We start from the raw sequence: 25605 nt of genomic DNA, 5'->3' as shown, positions 1-25605 counted from the left end.
CCTTCAAATGTGTGTCAAGGAAGATAATTGTTGAACTGTTTATGACCCAGTTTATTGTTTTCATCTGATAGCTTTGTTACATAGTTCTGACCCATCGTCGGAAATGTAGAGCAAAAACAAACCATCCATAAGACCAGGTCAAAAAAAAAAGAAAGAAAAAACAGATAAATTGTGAAAGTCATAAGATTTGCATGATCAACTTCCTCACTGTAGTGTTTGTACATATTAGCTCATTCTTCATATTGACAATAAAATTGTAGTTAATTAAGATTGAGCCCTCATGTTATATGCATGCACCTGCAGTCTTTAAAACTATACTGGAGAAAACACTGCTTATTATTCATGAAATTACTCATTGTTTGTCCATTCTTTCCTCATTTACCTATAAAAATAAGCTATTTGAAGGAAATGTAATATAATAAAACCATGTGTTTTATCAGCAATGTTTTCAGGCTGTAATTTGAGTTTATCTAAAACTATTTAGATTAGTTTGACAGGCAACGACATCCTTTTTCTCAGGTGGGACTTATTTATGTGAGTATTGTCCCAACATAAGCTGGATTAACAGCAAAGATGCTTGATTTTCACAAACTGATTTAATATTAATGACTTGATTTGCGACTGACTTCTTGATGAAAAACTTATATTATTTTATTTAATCATTATAACCGTCCTATCGCTTAATTTTTTTTAAGCAACGTTGACTTAAAATGTGTCACAAGTTTAGAAAAGAAATCATTTTTATTAAAATCTGGATTTGTTCAGTTTCCAGAAACCCAAGGAACCAGTTTCACTGATCAGTTCTGGTTGGCATATGTACTAGTTTACTGACCACCATCTGAACCTGCTGAAACTCAAATTTAGATAAGCATGACACCTCCTCCCGTCTGTGCACCAAATAGTACGACATGTGAAAATGAACATTCATGTGCGCACGCACACACCTGCCGTCAGCTGACATAATGTCTGGGAGGATATCATAGACTGAAGTTTAGTGGGGCAGCCAAGATGGATTAAGGTTTGCATAAAAGACGCTGAACAGACACAGTACTTTCAAATCTTAACAGAGGAGAAAAGCAGAGAAGAGTTGGAGAACTTAGATGACATTAAGTAGAAAAACAGCAGTGCAAAGAATATCTTTTTCTAAACGTGAGAGATTGCACATCCAGAAGGACTCATTTTTTTCCACTGCATGTCTGATGTGGTAACAACAATAGTTTAATTCACCAAGATTAAACAAACAGGTTTGTAAACATTTCAACAAAATCTGTTCAGATGAAGTGCTCTGCGTCTTTCAAATGTTTTATCTTTATGTTTGTGCTTTATATTTTCCGAATGATTGCTTCTTGATTGCTCATTTATGTCTGTATCTGCATTTTCTAGCATGTCTCTGTTTATTTTGAGATGGACTCTGCTTTTTGCATTAATGGTTGGAGCTGTCTACACCTGTACGCTGATGAATCACACCATATGGATTGAGAAGGAAAACTGTATCCAGTGTGTGGCAGTCAACACAACCATATGCAGTGGCTACTGCTACACGAGAGTGAGAATTGCCACAAACAGACTGTTTCTGTTTGGTTTTATTTTTTGCAAAAGTATTTTTTAAGTGTATTTGAAGTGTGGCTGTATGGTGGCAGCGTAGAGTGATTCTCCATTAAGGTTCTCCCCATAGGTGTTCTTCAGTGCGCTGCGGTTGCACACACACACACACACAATTCCACCCATAATACAAATATCAGTTAGGTTATTTAGTTACTCTAAAATAATTATTAGGTGTGAGTTTGTGTGTTTTTGATCTGTGTGTCTCTGTGTTGCTCTGTGTTTGACGAGTAGCCTGTCCAGGACTTGCCCCGGTTCTCACAATGAGAGCACTAGATAGTCACCAACCCCCTTATGATCTTCAGGGTTAACCAAGTATATATAATGGTTGGATGGATGGATAATTAAAGTGGTGTTGCACATTCAAAGAATAGATTCTGAAATATTAGTCTTTTAAACATTTTTGAAGTTCTGGTCAAAAACTGCTCTGTTCCTCTTATCCTTTCTTCCTGTCCTCCAGGATACCAATCTGAAGGGCAGATTTGGCAGGGCTTTCCTGATTCAGCGGAGCTGTGTGCCCATCTCCCTTGTGTACCGGGCTGTTTTCATTCCTGGCTGTCCTCAGGATGTCAGCTCACAGTTGTATTATCCCGCGGCCCGCTGCTGCAGCTGCAGGCGCTGTGACACGCGCACGCACCACTGTGTCAAACCGAGACCGTACTCTTACGATCAGTGCTCTGTGGAACTTGGTGGTATGGAGAAACAGAATCTGAAATGTTTTGGAAACCTGACAACATGCTCGTAAAAGCAATTCACCTACATGTCAAATGGCAGTTAACCAGCTTAATGAGTAGTATTTGTACTAGATGGCTGTAACATTTTCTGTAGTTCGATTGGAAACTGATACATCAATGAACATGTGCTGCATCAATAAATTACATTGTGCATGCACATTAATAAATCATTTTAAATGGACATTCCAATTTCTGGACATTTTTATTGTATCATTTTGCTTCTGTTGGACTTCATGCTCACTGCACTCAAGAAAAATTTAACACATTGTTAACTTTAGGAGGACAAAAATTAGCATAATTCATATGCACTATAGCAAAGGGTTTCACTGCCCATGATCTATTTAGATACAATGTGAGATGCATGTTTATTGAGATAAACCAAAAAGGTTACTAACCCTTCCAGTCCAAAATGAAGTTCAAGTTAAGCCAACAGATTCACATTTATTAGTGTACTTAGACAAGGGGCAGTGAACATCCTGGACCGTTTGCCAGTCCATCACAGGGCAATACAAAGACATGGGACAGACAACCAGGTACACAAACATACTCATGGAGGGGCAAGGGCAGACTTGTTGGGTAGGGTTGGAACCAATGATAACTGCTCGCAGTTTCATTTTATAGTCATAGTTTCCGCTTAATTATTATACTAGTTAAATTACACAGTTTAATTTCGGTGTGACTGTTTTGCACTTGATTCAAAGAGTCACAAAAAGTAGAAGAAATTTGTGTCGTTTGAAGAAATGGTCTGTAGATGTGAATAGATTTAATAACTTAAATCTATTGTGACAAATATTAGCTAAATACCAACAAGTAGTTTTGGTTGAGTGATTGTTCCATGCACTTTTGGTAATATGTTTAGCAAAAATACAAAAAAACTGCAACAACAACAAAAAAAAAAACAACGTCCTGCAATATTGTTTGAACTCTAAACATCCGGTCTTGGAAGGTCCGGCTTTGGCGTTGGAGGGTGCACTCTCTGTCTTGGTAGAAGCAACCTTGAGTTCATGCCTGAGTATGTTTTTGCACAGGAACTCTGTGCTCTTCTCAATTTTGTGTGCCATCTCCAAAGAAGTCTCAAGAGGCAATTTGATGATCCTTATAGTCTGAAAACACATATGCAGAGGTGGAGAGTTCCAGCCTGTAATCAGACAGATAGGGAAGAAGGGGTGTCTGTGTGTGGACAGGCCTCGGGTACTTGTCTTTCTCATTTTTCTGGCATTTAACCAAAATATAATATCTAGTCATTTTAAATGACCTCAAAGAAGAAAAGTTTAGTGTGATCTGTTGCTATACAGTGAGAAAGAAATGTGTACGTGTTATGTGTATCTTTATAAAACTCATGTCTACATCTAGTTTCAATGAGTGAGTTTCACTAGTTTCAACTGTGAGTAGTATTTTGGTTGTTTATTATGTGGGTTTGTTTTAATCTGGATCAGGGAAACCAGTTACTATAAATTAAGTGAATTCTAACACAGTTGGATGGTGTATCGTCAGAAGGGAATTTTGCTGAGGTTACAAGCAACTCTGGCTCAGTTTCCTGGCTGAAGGGGATGTGGGCGGAGCTAGATGTGAAATTGATCCTAAATCCAGTGGGGCTATGTCTCCCTTCCCTTTATATAACCCTGCTCATCTTTGCTCTCTTGCCTTGCTCCGTGTCTCTCAGGGACTCTCAGCCTTGTCTCCATCTGCGGCCTGCTTTGTCCCCCTGACCAATTTTTGCACTTGCCAAAAACAAGAAACCATGGCCCAGCAACAGCAGATTAGGTATGAACCTTAGCAGCATGATATGCATGTAGACACAAATATGACTTCATTATTTAAGATGAATAATTTATGTAAATAAAAAGTTCAGACCTTGATACATGTAAGACTTTTGTCCATGTGTAGAATGTCAAGTTATTTTTGGATGACCGGGTTCCCAGAAGCATGGTTAAAATAAACCCTGACACAACCCATTGATACCACTTAAGAAGTGTAAAGAAAAATCTCCCCACTATCCATCTTTCTATTATTGAAAAATCGTTCAGTTCAGTTTTAGACTTTTGTCATTACCCTCCCTTATTCATTTGTAGAATCACCAGTAGAACAACAATGCAAGGTCTTATTACTGTAAACACCTTTTGTGTTTTTGTACAGCTTACCTGCCAAACTAATCAATGGAGGGATTGCAGGCATGGCAGGAGTCACCTGTGTGTTTCCAATAGACCTGGCCAAGACCCGCCTGCAGAACCAGCGCAGTGGGCAGCAAATGTATAAGAACATGTAAGAAGTAACTGAAGAGAAAGACAGCCGTCTCTTTGTGTTGACCTGACATAAAAAGAAAACATCTGACAACCTTCACTGATCGGGTTCTCATGTTTCATTCAGGATGGACTGCCTCATTAAAACTGTTAAGTCTGAAGGGTACTTTGGCATGTACAGAGGTGAGTATTAGTAGACTTTGAATGAGACTTGTTGCAGCTACTTAGCTGAGGAGTTTTGTGTTAACATTAATAATGTGTTCCAAATTCACACAGGTTTCAAAACCAATTAATTGGCTTGTAGTTTAACCAAAACTTTCCAGTATCTACAGATGCCTTAAGAAAATGGTTTTTTTTCTCCTGTTTTCTGGGTCACGTAGAAGGAAAAAAATGAGAACGAACAGCTGCATCTTAAAAATATATTTCAGTTTGTAATTAGTCCTTTCCTTGCCCAGGTGCTGCAGTAAATCTTACCTTGGTAACACCGGAGAAGGCCATAAAACTAGCTGCTAATGACTTTTTTCGCCACCAGTTGAGTAATGACATGTGAGTAGATAATAAGAACTACTTCAAATTTTTCTTTTTTTTCATTATTGTACATTCTTGGGTTGTTTTAACCCTATGCAATTATCCTCAGTGGCAGGCTTACCGTTTTCAAAGAGATGCTGGCAGGATGTTGTGCAGGAATGTGCCAAGTCATCGTTACCACACCAATGGAGATGCTCAAGATCCAGCTGCAAGATGCAGGCAGGATAGGTAAAAAATAAATCTGTGTCTTTGTGCAATCAGTTATGAATTACCTCTTTAAAATGTTACTCTCTTAAGACAAATATATTTTGCTTGCCATTTCTCCCAGTGGCTCAGCAGAGGGTAATGCCAAGTGTTGTAACTACACTGAAGATGGGGGGGACCAGTGCTGTTCTCAGTCGTTCCTACAACACCGCTACACCTCAGGTTATTCGAATGTCTGCCATAGAGATAACTAGGGAGCTGCTGAGGACTAAAGGGGTCGCAGGTTTATACAGGGGCCTTGGGGCCACACTGATGAGGTGACTGGAGTTTTCTGTGCATTTCTTTTGTTTTTATGCATTATTATAGTAATTAATTGGATTACTTACTTATTTTATTGCTTTCTTTTTTAGGGACATCCCATTCTCTGTTGTGTATTTTCCTCTTTTTGCCCATCTGCAACAGCTTGGTCAGCATTCATCAGAAGATCCATCTGTGCCTTTCTATTGGTCCTTTATGTCCGGATGTTTGGCTGGATCTGTTGCCGCTGTAGCTGTCAACCCTTGTGACGGTGAGATGCATGCAAAAAATGGCTACATATTTTGGGAAAGTAGCAAGCAACGATTAGATTTACAGACATTTTTGGATGATGCTTCACAGTGGTGAAGACGAGGTTGCAATCGCTCAAAAAAGGATCCAATGAGGAGACCTACAATGGAGTTGTGGACTGCATCAGGCACTTATTTCTTTATTAGTGGGCATTCTATATCACATCCAAATTGGGATGAGTTACATTTTAATCCTGGCTTTTTCTTCCGATTGCAGAAAGATCCTGAGAAAAGAGGGTCCCAGAGCTTTCCTTAAAGGAGCCAGTTGCCGGGTGTTGGTCATTGCCCCACTCTTTGGCATTGTCCAGGTGGTGTACTGTGTCGGAGTGGGAGAGTTTCTGCTGGGGTACACTCCCTACAATATCTACTCTGCATAAACAATCTGTCACTGGATGTTTACGGACGTTTATTAAACTGCCAGTGCTATGCTCTGGGCAATAGACCCAGCTCTCTACAGCTGTCTAGACTCTTTATTCGTAGAGTTCTAGAGGTCAATGCTAAAGGGACCACAAATATTCTATTCAACATGCCTTTAGCTTGATTAACTATTATAGCTTAAGTCTTAAAAAGTCTAAAGTTGGTACTTCCTTGTCTATGTGCTTCAGTGGAGCTTACTGTTTCCCTCACTGAGGGACTATGTTGTCTGATGAATATTTTGCACAGACCTCTTCCCCCCTGTTTTAGATTTTAGCCTGTCCCCTAAATATACCTCCACACCACTTGACCCTTACTGTAAGCCTAACCTGGATATTATATCAGCTTCAGTCTCTTGGGAATCATAGTTTGATGTCTTGGAGCAGTGCTTCGAAAGACTGCAGGCATAAAACTGAAACATGATTACATGTGCAGCTAAGGTCTGATGCTTGATACCGGTCTTTGTATATATTGTATATTTGTTTTTAAAGATGAGTAACTTTTTCATACAAGTGCCACAAGATAAGTCTGTGATAGTGTCCTTTCAGTAACCTGACAAGGAAGGATGAGGAAAACAGGCTGTTTAAGGGGTCAAGGCGTGCAAAGAAATAAACATTTGGGCTGTCTGTTCACCAGATTACTTTTAATGGCTCTAAGGGGCTTTCGAATAGAAGTTTTTCCAAAATGTTTTCCTTTACTAAATCACACAGGAACATTTTTTGTTGTCTTAAGTTCAAGAAGAGTACTTTCACTGTGCACTGAGGACCTCCGCCTGAAAAGTTATGTTTATTTCATGTGCAGATATAATGTTTTATCATTAAATGTCAAAGATAAGAGCAGTGACTCATGTGTCCTGTATTTTTACTATTCAAAATCTGTGCAACTGAAAGTCAATCACATTTTTCAAGGTCAATCAGGAGATAAATAAAATGTCTACATGCCAACAAATTGTTATGAATCCAGTGTTTGTTTTCTACAGTAAAGCATTGCATAATATACAAGAGGCTAAATGTAGACTCCCTTTTTTCGGATGCAAGCCTGATAGGTGTTACACTAACCCTCTAAGCATGCAGCACAAGCGTAGTTTAGTTTTTGGCAGTGAAAGTGCCCATGTTGCAGTGACGGGAAATTCTATCTTGGGTAATCCTACAGCCACGGATGCATTGCACACATAACTATCCCTTCAACCAAGTTTTCAGCTGTTCTCGAAACTCAAGTGCAGAGAGGTGAGCCATCGAAATGAAGAGGCAAGCTATGTTATTACAGGAGACGGTTCTGGTTTGGTCTTTAGCAATTCATTGTATTTACTTACAAAAATTGGCAGAATCTAATAAAAATGTAATCACAATGTAACATTTCAGTGTATTATATTTGGACTAATTCTTTTATATTAAGAGTCAATTATTTAACAAACAGTAATCATGTAAATAAATTTCAATGATTAACTTAAGGAAAGAAACATGAACATAATGCAAACATACATGAAAATATGCCTACTTAAGGAGTAGTTATGTTTAACTAAATGAAGATTTAACTTTTGTCAAATTTTTATCAATGCATTTTCTATCAAATAAAACAACTAAAGAGTTTCCTGCATAATTTGGATTTCTTAATACCCGGGTTTGATGGGTATAATGATAAAAACAATAAATATACTATATTATAAATATTTTTTAACAGACCTTTACAGAAAAATAGGTAGATACCTTTAATGATGTATGGGTCACACAAAACCAGGTTTTAAAGATTGTGAAACAAATTAGACAAACTAACAGTGAGAAGACACAAGAGATTGTGTAAAACTTTTATTAAACCTCAGACAACTGCATTCCTGAGAAGCCTGACATTTGACTAAAATGGATTACCAGACAATCATCTATGAGCTTGTGCATAGTTTTATTTTTAAAGGTTCACATTTTGTCACAACTCCAAATTTACACAGCGACAGCTTTTGGAGTGAATAGCAGTAAACACTGAAAGTCTGCTGAACCAAATGGCACTTTAGGGGCTCTCTTATGTGTTGCCTGAATCGTAAGAGTAAACACTGCCAACTGGCAGCCTGCAGTAGTGCGTAAGCCTTTTAGTTCTTATATTTGACTCATTCTTCACTGAAATAACAAAAGCAAAACCCGCAGTAGGTCAGTGCTATTGACCAACAACAACAGGTGTGTTTGACCTTAATCAACCAACTATAAGCAGATTATTCTGGGTGAGAAGACTTATTTGTGGGTATAAAAAAGGTTTTATTATGGCTATATGGAAAGGTCTTAATTTTGAAACCTTAACCAATTTAAATGAGGAAAGATTCAGGAGCACAACATATGAACCACTTCTCAAATAGAACCTAGTACTACTGTATTAGTAGTCCATCTCTACAAACGTATGCACACATTGCTACATTTATTTGCTCTTTAAACACATGATGCTTGCCATCAAACAAAGGCACATTAATAAGTTCTGTATGAGTTAATTCTCTTTCCGAATTGTTAAAACTGACATTACTTTGTCACTGTACATCTACACCAAACACAATTTGACATAGAACATGTTAAATAATAACTACCACATCTGCCACAAATAATTTACAACTGATAAAAAAAACAAAACAAAAAAAAAACATATTTACAAGTTGGAATCCTGACACTCAAATAACTGCGACAGCAGTTTCAGCGACTTAGTTCAACCCACATAAATGTAAACAATTTCACATTGGTCATGATTCCATCCAGTACTTGGTTTAATGAATTAGAAGGGACACATTGACTTTCTAAACATTTTTTTTGATGTTTTGGGAGAGGTGTTTTTAAGGCACAAAAGAGATTATATTGAAATGAGATATAGATTTTAAACTGACAATGAAAGTTCTCAGTTAATCAGCTGGGACACTTTGTTCAACTTTCTGCGTAAAACATTTAGACAAAAAAAGCATTTTCATTCATTTTAAGCATCTCTATTCATAAGCTCTATGTTCTAAATATATTTCAGAAAAAGTAGTTTTATTCTGCTGTATATTTAGGGAGGACGATCACATGAGTATTTTACCTGTATTTTTGGACGTAAGGTAAAATAACTTGAGTGTCTTTCTGAGTGTTAGGTTTCCTTCACAATGGACCAAGACTGTGGCTGGATCAAGACAAAACTGAACCTCCTGATTATTCCAACACAAACAACAAGACTGTGTCTTCGCAGTCTATGGATTTTCTCTATGCATATGGTTATAAGGGGTATCTGCAGCTCCAGAATATTTTGGCCATTTAGTCTTCTGAGCTAATAGAAAACACTGAGAATTGAATTATATTACTTTGTTTCTGGATAAAAAAGATATCTGAGAAGATTACTGATTGACAAGATCTTGAAAGTTATATCAAGTTTTTTTTTGCTTTCATAAAAAAGATGCACGGTCTTTGTGTGTTAGGTTGTGTACAGATCTGGCAAGAGGAGGGCGTATGACTCAATCTTGGGGTGTAAACCTGGTGCTTGTGTTGGATTGAGGTCTGATGACGTTCACACCATAAATAACTCAGCCTAGAGTTTATTTGCCACCACACCAAGACCACCTCCTCCGGTCTCGGTATGGTTGCCTTGGTCTGCAACCTAGTGCAATAGTTGTGTTCATATCCATAGAAATGAACTGCAACAAGAGGGAAAAGAACTGGAGGTTGTTTCAAATGAATTAAACATTTCAGGTGTGCAAACAACCTTAAACACAAGGTCAGCCTGCCGAAATTAGCATAAATTAACAATATGTGATCAACTATTTTCTCACAGAGATCAGTGCACTAGCAATAATTGGTGTTGATTTTGCAAGACATTAAAATCTCTTCAGAAAATGTCTAGCGCCACTTTTGTTTTCTTTGTTTGGATCCGTTTATAAGTTTCAAATTCAGAGGAAAGGGTTGGCTTGAGCATCAATGGTTTCAATAAAGATTTTTTGAAAAACCAAATGAATTAAATTTACAATTTCTACAATTATTATATTAAGAGTTGTTTTGTTTTTTTTTTCCTAAGGTTATGGTCTCACATAGCATGGCATTAGTGTGTTAGTATGTGTGTGCTTCTGTGTCACACATAAGCAAACTCAGCTGTTTTAACCTCAGACTGCACTCTAAGGCTCCAGTTTCCCACAGCCGAGGGGTCAGTGTCAAGATTGTGTGAAAAAGCACTGACACGGCTGTGACAGTATGTGGGTTAAAATTCCCAAATGGTTGAGAGAAAAAACTGTTTAAGAGATTGTCAGGTCAAAATAAACTGTCCTAACAGATGGTTACAAAAGCTATTATTCTATTTGGCTGTGACTACGAATAATGATAATAATAATAATAATAGCAATAAAATATAAACAGATCAAAAGATGGAAGCAGAGCACCAGGGTGAAAACAAATTTCTGAAACTTATGGAAATGGCGAGTGTAGATTAAACATGGATCTCAGATAACCTCCCTGCTGTTGCGAATGGCACAGCACAGCACCATGCTGAAAATCATCCCAATGATCTGTGGAGCAGAGAGCAAAAATCTGGTCATTTCTGAAGCTTGTAAAACTATTTTTGACATATGTTGTGTTGTGACTCACCATTACACCAGCGATGCCAATGCCCACATAACCAATGATGAAGAGTTTACTGTCGAAAAAGTCTTTGATTTTTGTCTCACAATCCTGCAGAGTACAGATAATGGCATTAAAGTAGTGTTATGTTTTGACATTATTAGGATGCTATGCACTTAATCAGCAATCATTCATTAGTGACTGTGAAGCTGATGACACACCTTGTTTTCAGACTCGGGTTCAGCATCACAGGGGGTCGATTTGGTTCCACAACAGTTCAACTAAAAAAACAAGACGTAAAACACAAGAGAGACGCTTTCAAACTTCTAATCAAGTAATGACAACTTAACTTAGACACATGGTTATTTGAAAACTTACCACTTTCTGGTAGGACAAGATCATTGTGCTGTTGCTGTTTTCAAGATAAGCTTCTGAGTAGAAGTTCTGCACATCTTTAATTATCTATATGAGAGAAGAGAAGAGTTACACATCTGGCAGGTTTAAAAACCTCACAGAAATGACCAAGGCTGTAGAAAATTGTACCTTATCTTTATTCAAGAATCCAAACACCCCTGCTGCCACCTCAGCTCCAAAAATGATCAGCAAGCAAGCAAAAAACTGAAAGAAAAGAAAAATCCTTAAATAAATGTAGTTTTTCTAACACAAACTTGTGATAAACAGTAATAATTATGAATTTGCACTCACTGAACCCAGCAGGCACTGAGACTCTCTAACAGCCCCACAACAACCAAAGAATCCAACAAGCATTATCAGACTGCCAGCACCAATTAGGATGTAGACACCTGCAAAGAGAGGAAAATAAGGAATAGTAATGCTAGAAACACATAAACAAGACTCTTAGTTTTGACGAATAAAACCATTTCAACACCACTTTATTATATGAATGGTATATATCAATATACACTCACTGGCTATTTTAGTTAGGCACAAACAAGCAATGACATAGCATCAACTCAATGCCTGTAGACATGTGGTGAAGAAGACTTGCTGAAGCTCAAACCAAGCATCAGAATGAGGAAGAAAAAAATAGATTTAAAGTGTTCAAGCTTTTTCTTTTACTAAACATAAATATATATGAACAAATAATCTGACAATATATGGAAAAAAAATGTTTTTTTTGCTAAATGCAAAAAACCCCAATTGCATAACCTACTGGTTATGTTATCCAGTAGGATTGTTTACATTTATTTAACTCAGTCTCCAAAAAATAAATGACTAAGATCAAAAATAATTTTCAGCTCATCGTCAATAGACTTTCAGTCTTAAATGACAACATTAAGAGCATAGGGTAAATACCACAGCTACAGCTACTTTTTTTATAAGTATGCATCAGTGAACTATTTGTGTTAACCAGCATCTTGTTTTTAGGCCAGAAATACACAAAAAAGTGCTAAGTGTTGAGTTAAGGCCTTCCAGTGACTTTGAATGTGGCATGATTAATCTGAGGATTTCAGAAACTGGTGATCTTCTGGGTTTTCTATACACACCCACCTCCCAGGTTTACATAAAATGTTTTGAAAAAGAGAAAATATCAAGTGTGCAGTGGTAAAAAGGGCCTTGTTGATGTCAAAGGTCATGTGTGAGTGGCGAAACTGATTCAGGATCATAGAAAGGCAAGAGCAGCTTAAATATCTGGTTACAATCAAAGTATGTGGCCACCATCCAAACACAAAAAATATTGTACTTTGATACAAATGGGCTATAGTAGAATATAGTGAATAATTCACTGTAATCCATTTGAACCCCTTTTTAAATCTATGTCATTAAGAAATAAAAGGCATCTAAAGGCAAAAGTGGAGTCAACCTGGCACTACCACTACTAAAAAAAATGGCTGTAGGTATACTTTTGTAAATGTCTTATGAAAACCCGTTGAAAACGTTCATATTTGGATTTCTCTGAGAGAATGGTTTTTATCACCTACAAACTTTATCTACAATCTTCCACTCATTCATGTAGAATCTGCATTTACCAGTATCAACAGCAGATGGCAGTATACAGCTAAGGATCTGAGCAAATGCTGTCAGTACTTCTATTTCCAAGATCCGAACCAGACTTTGAAGCTGTCATTTAATATTAATGTTGCTGCTCTCCAAGTTGCCTTTTTAGGATTTGTTCAATTGGAGCACTCTTTCCGTGTCTTTACATATATTATAATTTGTTGACAGTTTAACCTGGGAGGTTTCCCTTTCATGCCATGATTTTGAAGGATCTACTATTTAAAATATATGTGTACGTATATATACAGTATATGTATAAACATCATAGATATGTCTGCATGGAGAAACCTAACAAGATTAGTTTATAGTTAGAGTCTGTTGTGAGGCAAACAGAAAATAGGCTGAGTCCTTTTTGGACTTCCTCTGTCTAATCAGAAATGATTCAGCCTTTTTCTCCACATACAGAAAAAAACACAAAAGTAATTTAGCATTTTCACATTTTTAAAAATCAATTTTCATTGTAACTTTATGGCATGAAAAAAAAGAAGAGTCCATGGGGAGGTTAACGGTGATGCAACGAGGAATGGCAACAGTTACACACTCTCATCTGTACCGATGAGAACAGCCCTCTCCCTGTCCAAACTGGGTTAAGCACTACAATCTAGGAAAACATAATCACAGCCATGCATCTTACACTGAATTGCTTAGACTTTTCTCTAGGGCGCACCTTTACATTATCATAGGGTTTTGTACAAACATATTTCTCAATAAGCTGGAGTGGTCTACAACTAACAAATGTAAAGTATGAGTCAGGAAAAGAAGAACCTATTTTTTTAGACTGCTGAAATTACTGAGAGATTATGCAAAATGTAAATTACAGTTGAGTTCTTTTTTCTAATCTAGCACTACTCTAAACAAGCCATATACGTCTCTATTACTTTTTGTACTTCTTTTATTACATTTCTGTCTTCATTTCTTACTTCCTCCAGCTTTGCTATGCTTCAAAGATTTTTTTCCATGGGTATTTTACAGTGGCTGTTCTGCCGTCTGTCTCCTTCTTTCCGTCTGGGCAGAGACAACTTGAAAGGTGGTGTGCAGGCCTGTGGTTTCCCTCATGGATTCTCAGTCAGTGTGTGTAGCACTCTCTCTCTCCTTGGTTATACACTCTTCTTTTGCATAAAAGTTTAATATTCTAAAATCTTGGAAAGCATGTTGGTGCATGGAAAAAACAGACAGTGATGACCAACAAAAAAAAGAAAACTTATTTGGAAAGTTGTAGGTGTGATTTGATGAGTTGAGTGTGGAATGATGCAATAGAAAGCCTGGCGAAAGAATTTATCCAATTAGCCTCTCCACACTTTGACATGTTGCAACCACAAATGTCAATCCTTAAGAATTTTATGTGGCAGAAACACATAACAGTGGATAAAAGAACATGAATAAATTCAAGGCCGGAGGAAAGTTATTGCCCCTTTGTCTTAGGTTTTCTTTTATTTACAAATAAAAATATGAAGAATTTCTTATAGCTGCAAAAGTTTAAATGTACTTTTTCAGCTATAACAAAAGTGTTATAGCTGCAAAAGTGTGACATTTTTACAGATTTTTTTAGTATCAAATCTAAACTGTTCGGTTATCCCAGATTTTCAACAAGACTTACATCTGAACTCTGGATCTGGGATGTTTTAGCATACGAATATGCTTCATAACCATTCCATTTTTTTATCTGGCTATATCTTTAGGAACATTGTCTTGATGAAAGGGTAACTTCCACCACATTCTCAATTCTTTTGCAGTCCCTACCAAGTTTTCTTCCAGAATTGTCCTGTATTTAAATGCAGTTTTTTACCCATCACCTCTGATAAGCTTCCCCACAGCATGACACTGCCACTACCAAGTTTCATCTTGGACATGGTGTGTTAAGGGCCATGGGTGATCTTAGCTTTCTGTCACGCTGAAGTTTGCATAAAGGCCAAAAAGTTTACATTTTGGACTCATCTGACCACACTTTACTGTATTTCATACATGGCAAGTGGCAAATTTTGAAGAAAACTTTTTCTGACTTGCTTTCAAGAGAGCCTATCTTTACCTCCATCTATAACAAAAGTGATAACTGTAGAAACTATGAGAATACATAGTTGTCCTGCAAACACATTCTCCCACCTCAGCAACTGATCTCTGTAGTGCCATCTGGCCATTTCTCTGACTAACGCTCTGGTTGTCTGGCGTCTCAGTTTATGTAGGGACCATATTTTGGACGTTTCAGTTGTGAGATACTTTTTCTTTTTTTAGATGATTAATTTATCAGTGCCCTGTGAGATGCTCACACTTTGAGGTATTCTATTATAACCTAACTCTGGTATGTTCTTTAGTGTTAATTGAACTTGACTTTATTTACTGGGATCAGAATACAGGGAGGGATATTTTCAGATAAAAAAAAAAAAAAGAAATGAAAGAAAATATGCCTCAAAAATGAAAGGGTATCAGCACATTTTTCCAGGAGACTGAATATATTTTAATTTAGCAGATACCAAAATATTTTTAAATTTTTGGTAAAAACAAAATATAAACACAGCAAACCGAGTGAGAACGAGTCAAAGTGTACCAGAGGTGATTTATAACATTAGGGGGACACTAAAAAAAAAAAATTGTTGTATATTTTTTAATACATTACCCTATAATACAAGGTGTCTATAAGCTAAGGTTTAGTCTAGCACTCACCAAGGAAAAAGGTATCTGGAGCCCTACTGCCACTAAGAAGAGAAACAGTCTCTGGGTCAAAACGCAGCCAAAGTCCCACTGCCAGAACAAATGATCCCATTAACTGAAAGACAAAAGGAGACACAAAGACATCTATTGCAGCTGCACAAAAAGACTGACACAGAATCATGCTAAAGATAATATCTAAATGTGTTGTATTCAATTTTAAATATATCCTCATTAAAAAAAACACTGGCTTTCCAAGTGTTCTTTAATCATTTCCTGTATATTAACACATTGTGTTTTGGTAGCACACTTGAAATTAATGTTAAAAACTAATTGCCATTCATAAATAAACGGGTTTGTATTCATGTAAAGCACATCCATGAGTATACATGTTATTTTTGTATCATTAGACCTGAAAAGTCCTTTTTTCCTACTTCTCTTAAAATTGTTTTTTCACTAGTCCACTTGGTCTAGTCATTATATTTTATAGGAACAGAGTTATGACTGCATGGAGAGTAGGCGAGCACAGGTTACAGGTAATAAGGTATACCAAAAGCCAGTTTTAAAACCTCCAACATTTTCCACCACACCTTTCCCAGATTTTAAACTCTAAATTAAGATGCCAGGGAAAGTCCCGAGGTGACCAGAGTTTATACCGAAAGAATCATAGAGTAACAGTGCACTCTTGACTGCTTGTTGCCGCACACTGCTCGTCAGCTGGCCCAAACGGAGGCTTTGTTTTATTCTGTATTTTGTCTCAATTCTATTATTAAAGTGCTAATAGGAATACACACATCAATAATTCATGTTTTCATGTTTTAAAGAGCAATTAGCTTACATTATTCATATTAGCATACATATTTATGTAAATTCTATGCTATTCTGAAACTATGGTATTTTATTCTTGCTGTGAGACTCTATGAGCTCATGTCCAAGTGAGAGTTGTAATTTGTAGAAATATAATTGAGAATGGGGTAAATCTGGTTTATGTAGATACATAAAGAAAGTAAGTAAATAAATAAATAAATAAGAAGGGTATTTTTTTCACTGACCCCAGGTTCTTCATAAAAATACAGCGAAATTAAGATGTTCATAATCTGTAAAGCACAAACTGTTCAACTTTTGTTAGCCATGCTATTTGCATTTGATAATAAATAAGACCACAAACATCCAGCAACAAAAACACTCAACCATTTTTATGTTTAAGATATGTACCAATTCTTTGAACACCGAGAACATGTCATATCAATGAAACAATCAACTACATAGATTGCATTATGAAAAAAATAGAACTACTAAATTAAAAGAATATTTTAAACATGGAAAAAGACAAATTTAAATCAGGTTGTCAAACTTTTAAAAATTAAAAAGTATTTTTAAAAACTCTTACTAACAATCAAGTTAGTAAGAGTTTTTAAAAATACTTTTTTAAAGCATTTTTTATGTGCATCACAGAATGGCTTCAGACACTACAAAACTCCAGCCCTGATTTTGTTATGCTTATTTTGTGTTGAGTTCAAGAGCATCTGAATCATAGACCTGATTCCTTTTTGAAGAAGTGTGTTTAGTGAAAGATCCTTTAAATAAACAGGGACCAGCCCAAGTGGAATCCTGAGACACCAAACTCCAAAAACAGTAATCTCCAGTTTCCTGTATAGAGAAGATGATCTCTTTGGTGTCTCACCAGAAGCCAAGAGCAGACCATCCAGTTTACCTAGAAATGTATCTTATATTTTCTTTCATCAAATTCTCCATCGGATACTGTTCACTCCACAGTGTGACTGATCGGAAATGTACTTGCAGTACATTATCCAATTGTCAAAGAATGTTTTCATCAATCTGGGAATTTTTCAGCAGCATTTCTGACAGATCAAAATTGTGAGGTCTTAGTAACGACTTAACCAATGTACCCAGAGGATAATTCAGTCTAAAAAAAGCCTTCAAGCGAAATGTCCTAACAACACGCTGCCTTTTTTGTGCACAGAGAGATAACTTGCTTAGAAAATTACTAGTATAAATGGAGAGTATTCAGAAGTGGCCCTCACATGATAAGTCTGTGTCCCAGATACAGAATTTAGGTAAACCACTGTTTGTGTGATGGCTTGCTTGGCAGTCTTCCAGCTCTGTTAATATATTTAGGATAAACAAAGACAAGAAAAACTCTACCAAATTTATTTTACTTTGAAATCTCTTGTTTACTCAGTGTAATCTATCTTGGTTGGGTCCTGCAATTTAAGTTGTCTTTGTTTTGTCTCCTGTCTTTCATCTTTTGCTGTCTACAATTCTTTCCCTGCTGCTAGTCCAAACCCACAGGTTATATATCACAGCATTTTTCTGAAGTAAAGCCAGTAGCTTAGTTGTAAAGCATCAGAATAGGACAGGTGTTGGGAAGCCGGTCCTCCCAAACTGAGGATTTAGTGTCATGCAGGGTGATGTATGAGTAGGCTGAGCTCCTGGGGCTTCAGGATTATCAGGTCCAAAGTGATAAAGCACAGTGAAGCAAAGACTGAGGATCTGTAGATTTACTGAGCATGTTGGATTAGTCTACAGATAGACTCTGGTTTGCACAATAATACCTGATATTGATGAAGTGTTCCAAAGATATTGTAGATTGTTGTGTTTTAATTTAGGGGAAGTGGTTGGTGTATGCTTGGTGAAAACACTGAACACAAGCTGATGTAATTGCAATTACTGTTAAAAGCTTTTTCCAACAGCCGGAGAAGTGATTTACTAAAAGCATCCCCAACTCTGGCACTCAGGAGCCCGAGGATCCCAGAGGTCCCATTAACACCCGATCTGCCATCAGGCCTCCCTGCTCCACCCCACTTTGACCTCGCGTACCCCTCCCTCCAACCCCTGACAACACCACGGATCCCTCTTCGTCTACCCCACCTCACTTCAGCCCTTCCCTCCCTATCTCCCCAGAGGACAAAGACCCACTGTCTCGCTCTCTGACTGCACGCTTTAGTGCACAATGGGAGTGAAAGAGAAAGACACAATGAAAGAGAATATATGAAAATGGAAGAGAAGATAAAAAAAAACAGAATCATTACAGAGCCCATCATCCTTTTTGTTTTTTTTTTCTTTGCTTGCAGACACAAGCATCTTTCTGTACCAAAACGCCATTGTATGTCGGAATATTACAAGGTGGAGATAGAAATGTCTCTGTCGAAGCTTTATTGAAGTTTTCTTCACGATTTAAAGAACTGGTTATAATGTGGCAGCTAGAGATTGTTTTGTTGTGAGGGGAATTTCCATGAGAACATGGGTGGGGGTTGAGACAGGACTGTGGTCTTGGTCAGAAACAATCTGTGGCACAAAGTCTGGAAAAAAAAAAGAAACAAGCTTTACTGTATATTAAAGCAACATGACTGTAAACATCTTTTCGAAATCTAGCAGTAATTAGTGAGCAATTTAAGCTTGTCAAAAATAGTCCTATGTCTCACGCATGTCTGGGGAAACCAACACAGCGGCATATTAAAAAATGATGGGCAGATGGAGAATGTAAATAGAGGAGATAATTATGGGGGTGGGAGTAAATCCAATTGTACCTGATGACAGACACAGGGCAAAGGCTCACACTGGTTTCCATCATGTAGCCGTGCCTGTTTGGAGGCCTGCGTTGGTCTTCAGCAATAATTATAACGTCAGTGAGTGCACAGCACACTGTCACTATTGTGACAGCATGAACTGCAATCAGCAAACAGAACATAATTTCAGAATGAAAAACAGCAGGAGAGTCAAATGTTCTAGCATAAAGATTTTAGCTGTTTATTAACTTGGTGCCAGGTTTAACTTTGTACCGTTCTGAATCAAACGGGAAGTGGATAAGTTCAAAATGTCCTATTTCACTTTTTTCAATGATTGAGACTTCAGTTGTGTTCGAAATAAGTGTGTTGAAAAAAAAGCAAGTGACACTAAAAAAAACAATAGGCAGCTTTTATTTCCACACATGCAAACGCACTGTGTACATTTATCCAAAAGCAAACATAAAAAAAAAATCTATTTTGCTATCATTTAACAGCAAATGAAGAAACTGCTTCCGACACCTGTAAACAGGTATTCCTACTCAGTAACTATGCAGCACAATTCCTCTGTTAAAATAGAATACAGGGTTCAGACAGGCCTCTCCATAATGTTAATTTTATTAGTCAAGAACCAAGACACTTCCTGGTGTATTTGGGGTCGCTATCTTGTTTAAATACTCATTTCAACTGCATTTCATCTTCAGCATTAGGCAACTTATCCTCTTGAGATGTATTTATACATTAGAACAATATCAGAGTTGTGATTGCTGGTATAGCATAAATGCTGAGACCACAGAATGAGAAACATCCCCACAGCAGGAGATCTGAGCCTGCTGTCATTTTATGTTTATCCCCCTCGAGTAAACCTTTACTCAGATTTCCTTGGTGGAATGAATTTTAATCAAAAGGTACAATGCTTCCTTTGACCTTAAGGTATTCTGGCCAGAATGATGTAAAATCAACTTTTTTGAGCTTTACATCATACTATAAAGTTATCCCCTCATCAAAAACAAACAAGGAGTGTTGCTTTGATTGTTTTCATGCACGTTTGTGAGAGCGAATGGGTGAATGTGACTCTAGTGTAAAGCGTTTGTGGTCAAAATGACTGGAAAAACTATATAAGTTCAATCCATTCACCACTCAGCTCCATCAGACTAGTGGCAGCACTAATTAGCAAACACCATGGAAGCTCAAGTCTCCTAAGAATGGTTGTAAATGGCATAATGGAGCATTGTTGTGAAGATATGCTTATAAATATAGTACAGACCAAAAGTTTGGACACACCTTCTAATTCAATGGGTTTTCTTTATTTTCCTGACTATTTATAAGGCAATAAATCCCACTTATTAACCTGACAGGGCACACCTATGAAGTGAAAACCATTTCAAGTGACTACCTCTTGAAGCTCATCAAGAAAATGCAGAGTGTTTGCAAAGCAGTAATCACAACAAAAGGTTGCTACTTTGAAGAAACTAGAATACAAGGGGTATTTTCAGTTGTTTTACATTTTTTGTTTAGTGCATATTTCCACATGTGTTATTCATAGTTTTGATGCCTTCAGTGTGAATCTACAATGTCAATAGTCATGAAAATAAAGGAAACTCATTGAATTAAAAGGTATGTCCAAACTTTTGGTCTGTACTATATATATATATATATATATATATATATATATATATAATAAAAAAACAGTTGACATTCACATTAGAAAACATACGGAAGATTCACTGTGGGTTAATTCAGAGAAAGCTTTTTCTACAGCTTTTGAGCATAATGAACAGATGAGATGTTGTCCTTGACTTGTTAACCACACAGGTTTAATGTTTGACTAAAGGAATCAATAAAAAGGTTAGCACTCATAGCAAGGGGGTAAAACCAAAGAAGTCCAACTAGAAAACAGATCTGGTTTGTTTTGCAATTTTTATCGCCACTCTTAAGAGAAATCTTACAGCAACACAGTAGTGTGATTTTTAAAAGGTCACAATAGCAATGTTAGAGGTTCTGTGAAGGTAATCATTAACCATACACTGTCGACCTTCACCTCGGATTTGCCCTTGTTTTGAATGTTTGACAGCTTTCTGAATAACAACTTGTCTGACTTTCACTTTACACGAGCTCTCGCAATGAAGTTTGAGAAAAAAAACATAATTTCCCTTCAACTCCCATCACAAACATCTTATCACCTCCACAAACAGAAACAGTATAGCTGTAGCTAAATGGGGGCACAGTACATGCTTCGATCATGTGTGGGTGGGAAAATGTAAACTACCGTAAGTGAAAACAGAAAAGGTTATTTTAGATGATTTAGATAAATGCAGATATTTATTGTATTCCCAGTTTTCTTCAGTCATCCAAGCTCCTTATGATAAACATAAAAATTATGCCAACTGCGACTTTTCTGCACAATAAAGATTTTAAAGGTGTAGTTGCAAATTTTTAATGTGAGTTTCTTTTACAAAGTTTTACAAAAGGTTCATATATTATTTGCAGCAGATACTGTTCTTGATTTCACAAATCCGGGATTATTAGGCCTCCTAGGCTGAAGCTAACAGGAGATGACTCAATACCAAATTTGACTTTGTTGCCTTGGTGATGATGATTAACACAGAAATTGGAGGAAGGATATGATGTTCCACCAGGGGTCATCTTGTGTGAAACACAAAATATTCGTGGAACACGTAAATTATTTTTCCCCCTAAAAATCAATAACCTATCCATCCATTCAAACTCCAAACTCCGTCTGTCTCAGTTTTGAGCAAGATACTTCACTTGCCTTGCCAGCTGGTGATGGTCAGAGGGCCTGATGGCACCAGTGCATGGCAGCCTCGCCTCTGCCAGACTGCCCCCGGGCAGTTGTGGCTAACTTACCACCATCACACCATCAGCCAGAAAAACAAAACAAAACAAACAAATAAAAACACATTTGCCACCCTTGTTAGCCTCCAAGGCAAACACAAAACCGTTGTCTGGAGGTACTTTCCTTACAAGGCGTACAGAATGAAAAAATTAAAATGCCATTCGATACCACATGCTAGCTGTAACAACTGTAGGACATTGATGTTTGAAAACAACATAAAAATGTCTGCAGAGCTCCCGTATAAAATAATGAACTTTCCAGGCGACATAAGCTAAAGAACAGAATATTGTGCAGAATTACAATTAAAGAAGTTGTGCAGAGCTGAAGCTGGAAACATGTGCACGGACCGCATTCTTGTTTATACTATAAAACCTATGTTTAGTATGCGCCAGATCCATGTTTGAATTAATCTAAGAATAGAGTTATGCTTTATTTTGTCTCTTTGTAGTCAAATTCACTGCAAAGAAAAACAATTCTTTATATTTTTTTGAGGAAGCTAACTTCAAAAGTGTTAATTGAGGTGCTAATGTCATAGTAATTTTTACGTCCTGATAACATGGATTAAGCTATAAATTACAATTTGCCCATTTTTGGGCAACAGTACAAATTATCTTGTTGAAAAACAGTCTTTTTATTTTTTTAAGAATATTCTGCCAACAATATTGAAAAAGTTAATGTCAATGGTCAATCACTAGTAATATTAAATAAAACACAACACGCCGCTATGGAATGTAACTGTTCTCATCAAACTGATCTGTTTTATTTGTATCTGGGTCAAATTCCGGCCAACTGTCCATGTTTTCTCTGTGAGCGCACAAACACCCACATGAATATCCCTCTCAATCTCCTATTGACCTTCTTTTTCCCCCTCTCTCCTTCACTGTTCTTATCCCCTTGAATTTGTATTGCTATGAATCCTACTTTTTACATCTGACTGCAGTTCATTTTCTATTTCTCCCAGACTGATGCCTACGTCCACACTCGGACATGATAAACCAAAGATAGCTCTGCGTGGCGATAAGAGAAGTCAGTGGACCCTAAAGACTGCTGAATTCATGAATCTGACAGGTGCTGCTGCAGCTTAGCAGCGCTGAATCATCCCATTGAAATTATGCTATTGTCCTTTTGTCACAATGGATTCATTCAGAGTGCATTCAGCCCTTCAACCACTCAGCAGATGCACACGAGAAGACCTCTCCACACAAACATACACAAAAAGACATATCTTCATCAGGAAGAAATGTGCAAACAGCAGTATACACAAACATCACTAAACATAAAAAAGGAAGTGTTTGCAGCAACACCCTTCGTGCATTTTTCCACTGGTGTTTTGACGATTTATGTTTGGTGATGAGTTCAGATTCAAGTCAGGACTCTAGACGAGCAAATTCTGAAAGATAATATTGAGTCCACTAAGAAGAAACACATTGATGTAAATAAAACATTATGTTTTATTTACATTACTACTTTACCTGAATCTACTTTTGGTAGATTCAGGTAAAGTAGAAGCACCACTCATTTCTTCTGATTCGAGTCTTCTCTGCATCCCCAGAGTCAAAACAAAACAGGTGAAGTATAGAAGCAGCAGTTTATAAGCTCCTCTAATCTGGAACAAACTTACCAACATCCTCCGGAAAAATGCTGAAACCTTTAAATTAATGCCACAATTTATTTGTTCAGAGTTGCCTTAGATTCATGTAAAGAGAAACAGACTAATTCTAGTCTGTATTGCAGCTCCCAATTTTGTGTCTTTTACTTGTAAAATTTTGTCTATTATACGTTTTCAACATTTAAAACACTGACTTTTTTTAATGCTGAAATGTGATATGAATGCACTTCAATGCAGGACATTATTAACGACAGACTGAAAATTGTAATATCTCTTTATTTAAGAAACACACCTGTTTCTGATAACGTAATTAAGTGCGCCCTCCACCTGAGAGCCCCAGAACTGTTGTTTCCAAAACATTTAAAAGAGCAAGTGTTGCGGTTTACACCGTCACTTCATCAGAGCTTCGCGGAGTTTGTTAATGAAGCAACGTGGCGCGGAAGCCCAGCAGTTTGTTTTCCATGCACTGTCAGTCTCTCTCTCCCTCTCTCTGGCTTTTCATTCAGCCTTCCTTTCAAAAACACGCTTCCCGGGGAAAAGGAGGGCGGTTTTTTTTTTTTTTTCTTTTCCTCTGTGGAAAATCTGATTTGTGCCCGGTGAGCCAAAACCAAAAAAAAAAACTCTAGACTGTCACCCTTTCTGCGCCGCGCAGGGCAATTTCACAACGCATAAGCTAGGCGAAGCCAAAACTCTTGACTGTCGGATGCTTATGGGGAGTACCTACTATTCTGCACTGTTGCACTTGCTCAACTCGCATCTCTTTCATCCCGCAGTACAGCAAATGTGCGATAGGCACTCACCCAGAATATAAAGTTGAAGACGAACAAAAGGTACTTCACACATTTCATTCCTCCTTCTACCTTCCCCATGTCGGCTGGATGTTGGTATTTGTCCGTGTCAAATGCTCACACTGATGAACAAACTCACAAGCTAACGGTCTAACAGAAAGCACTTAGAAGCGCGCGCTCTCTCTCTCTCTTCCTCTCTCGTACACTTACGCACACACACACACCCACGCACACACACACACACACACAACACCGCAGGAGCCGCTTAATCTTTCCAGACCGCCCCTTTCAATACAGCCGAGGGTGGCTCAGGGGGGTTGAAGCTACTCGATGGAGACGTTGTTGTTGGTTGCTCAAGAGAGATATTTTCCATAAAAAGTATTGCTTATACATAGCCTCATATGTTCCAACCTCCCTTTGATTCAAAGTTTCTAACCGTCTGTAGGCCAAGCCAAAGTGAATTGCAGGAACTCATTTCACAACGTTGTTTCTGTTCTGTTTTTACATCACTACCGTCACCATGTAAAAGTGACAGTAAACTGTTAATATGTAATAAAGATTAACCATTAAACACCCAGTGTTTTTTTAAGATTGGAAGGTTAACTACAAGGAGGAAATATAAACACAGACGTGTAAGCATTTCGGTCAGTTTTGGTTGTTTCTAAATGTGCTATGCAACTAAATTTGACCTCAGTGTTGAGAAAACAAGAAAACTCCAGGAAAGAGTCATTTCTGCAGCCCTCCTTAATCCAGGAATGATTTTTGCAACAAAATTACAAAAAATACAATGTGTTTTGTTTCCTTTTTAAGCTAACATCTTTTACTTGCTTTTCCAAAATGTCATAGTGAAATTGGACTTCTGCTTAAAAGTTTCTTTTTATACTTCTTAAAAATCGTAGCAGCCAGATAGAGAGAAACAACTTTCCATTGAAATGCTAAGTGTAGTGAACACCTGAGGAGTAATCTGTTTTAACACTGATGTAGCTGTTTCACTGTGTACTTTCTTGGCTCATTTTAAGTTTTTGGATGTTGAGTTAAGCTAATCCATTACTCAGCCTGAGTTGTATTTGACCTTTTTCCATGTCAGTGTTAATGAATTTTCCAACTTACTCCAACCTAGAAGTTGCTAAGCACAAAGAAGATACACAATAAATGTACTACTGCTAACATAAAAAGAGCAGGGACTTTGATGGAGCAACTGAGAGTGCTCCATCAAAGTAAATAGATATTTTCCACACCGCCACAGAGAACAATGGAATGAACATCCAAAGAGCACTGCTGCTTTATTAGT

The 25605-nt window shown here is 37.3% G+C and overlaps 3 protein-coding genes across 3 annotated transcripts; 2 read left to right on the top strand and 1 right to left on the bottom strand.

The window, feature by feature from the left end:
- Window positions 1–1360: 1360 nt before the first annotated feature.
- On the top strand, window positions 1361–2507 carry LOC114153699 (follitropin subunit beta-like). Its single transcript, XM_028032440.1, has 2 exons — window positions 1361–1546; window positions 2063–2507. Exons 1-2 carry the CDS (start codon window positions 1361–1363, stop codon window positions 2345–2347), a joined length of 471 nt encoding a protein of 156 aa, XP_027888241.1. The 3' UTR covers window positions 2348–2507.
- A 1465-nt stretch (window positions 2508–3972) lies between these two features.
- LOC114152137 (mitochondrial glutamate carrier 1-like) lies at window positions 3973–7275 on the top strand. The gene is made up of 9 exons (XM_028029928.1): window positions 3973–4100; window positions 4473–4598; window positions 4704–4759; window positions 5032–5122; window positions 5214–5332; window positions 5433–5625; window positions 5719–5876; window positions 5966–6041; window positions 6131–7275. Exons 1-9 carry the CDS (start codon window positions 4078–4080, stop codon window positions 6288–6290), a joined length of 1002 nt encoding a protein of 333 aa, XP_027885729.1. The 5' UTR covers window positions 3973–4077; the 3' UTR covers window positions 6291–7275.
- An 842-nt stretch (window positions 7276–8117) lies between these two features.
- On the bottom strand, window positions 8118–24527 carry LOC114152991 (tetraspanin-2-like). The gene is made up of 8 exons (XM_028031238.1): window positions 24327–24527; window positions 15549–15651; window positions 11577–11674; window positions 11415–11489; window positions 11250–11333; window positions 11093–11152; window positions 10899–10982; window positions 8118–10819 (listed from the first exon to the last, which is right to left on the bottom strand). The coding sequence occupies exons 1-8, from the start codon at window positions 24393–24395 to the stop codon at window positions 10754–10756; spliced, it is 639 nt and encodes a 212-aa protein (XP_027887039.1). The 5' UTR covers window positions 24396–24527; the 3' UTR covers window positions 8118–10753.
- Window positions 24528–25605: the final 1078 nt, after the last annotated feature.

This window comes from Xiphophorus couchianus, chromosome 1 (genome assembly GCF_001444195.1).
Source record: "Xiphophorus couchianus chromosome 1, X_couchianus-1.0, whole genome shotgun sequence".
NCBI lineage: Eukaryota > Metazoa > Chordata > Actinopteri > Cyprinodontiformes > Poeciliidae > Xiphophorus > Xiphophorus couchianus.
The sequence above is the reverse complement of the archived record's forward strand: the minus strand, read 5'-3'. Positions and strand labels throughout refer to the sequence as shown.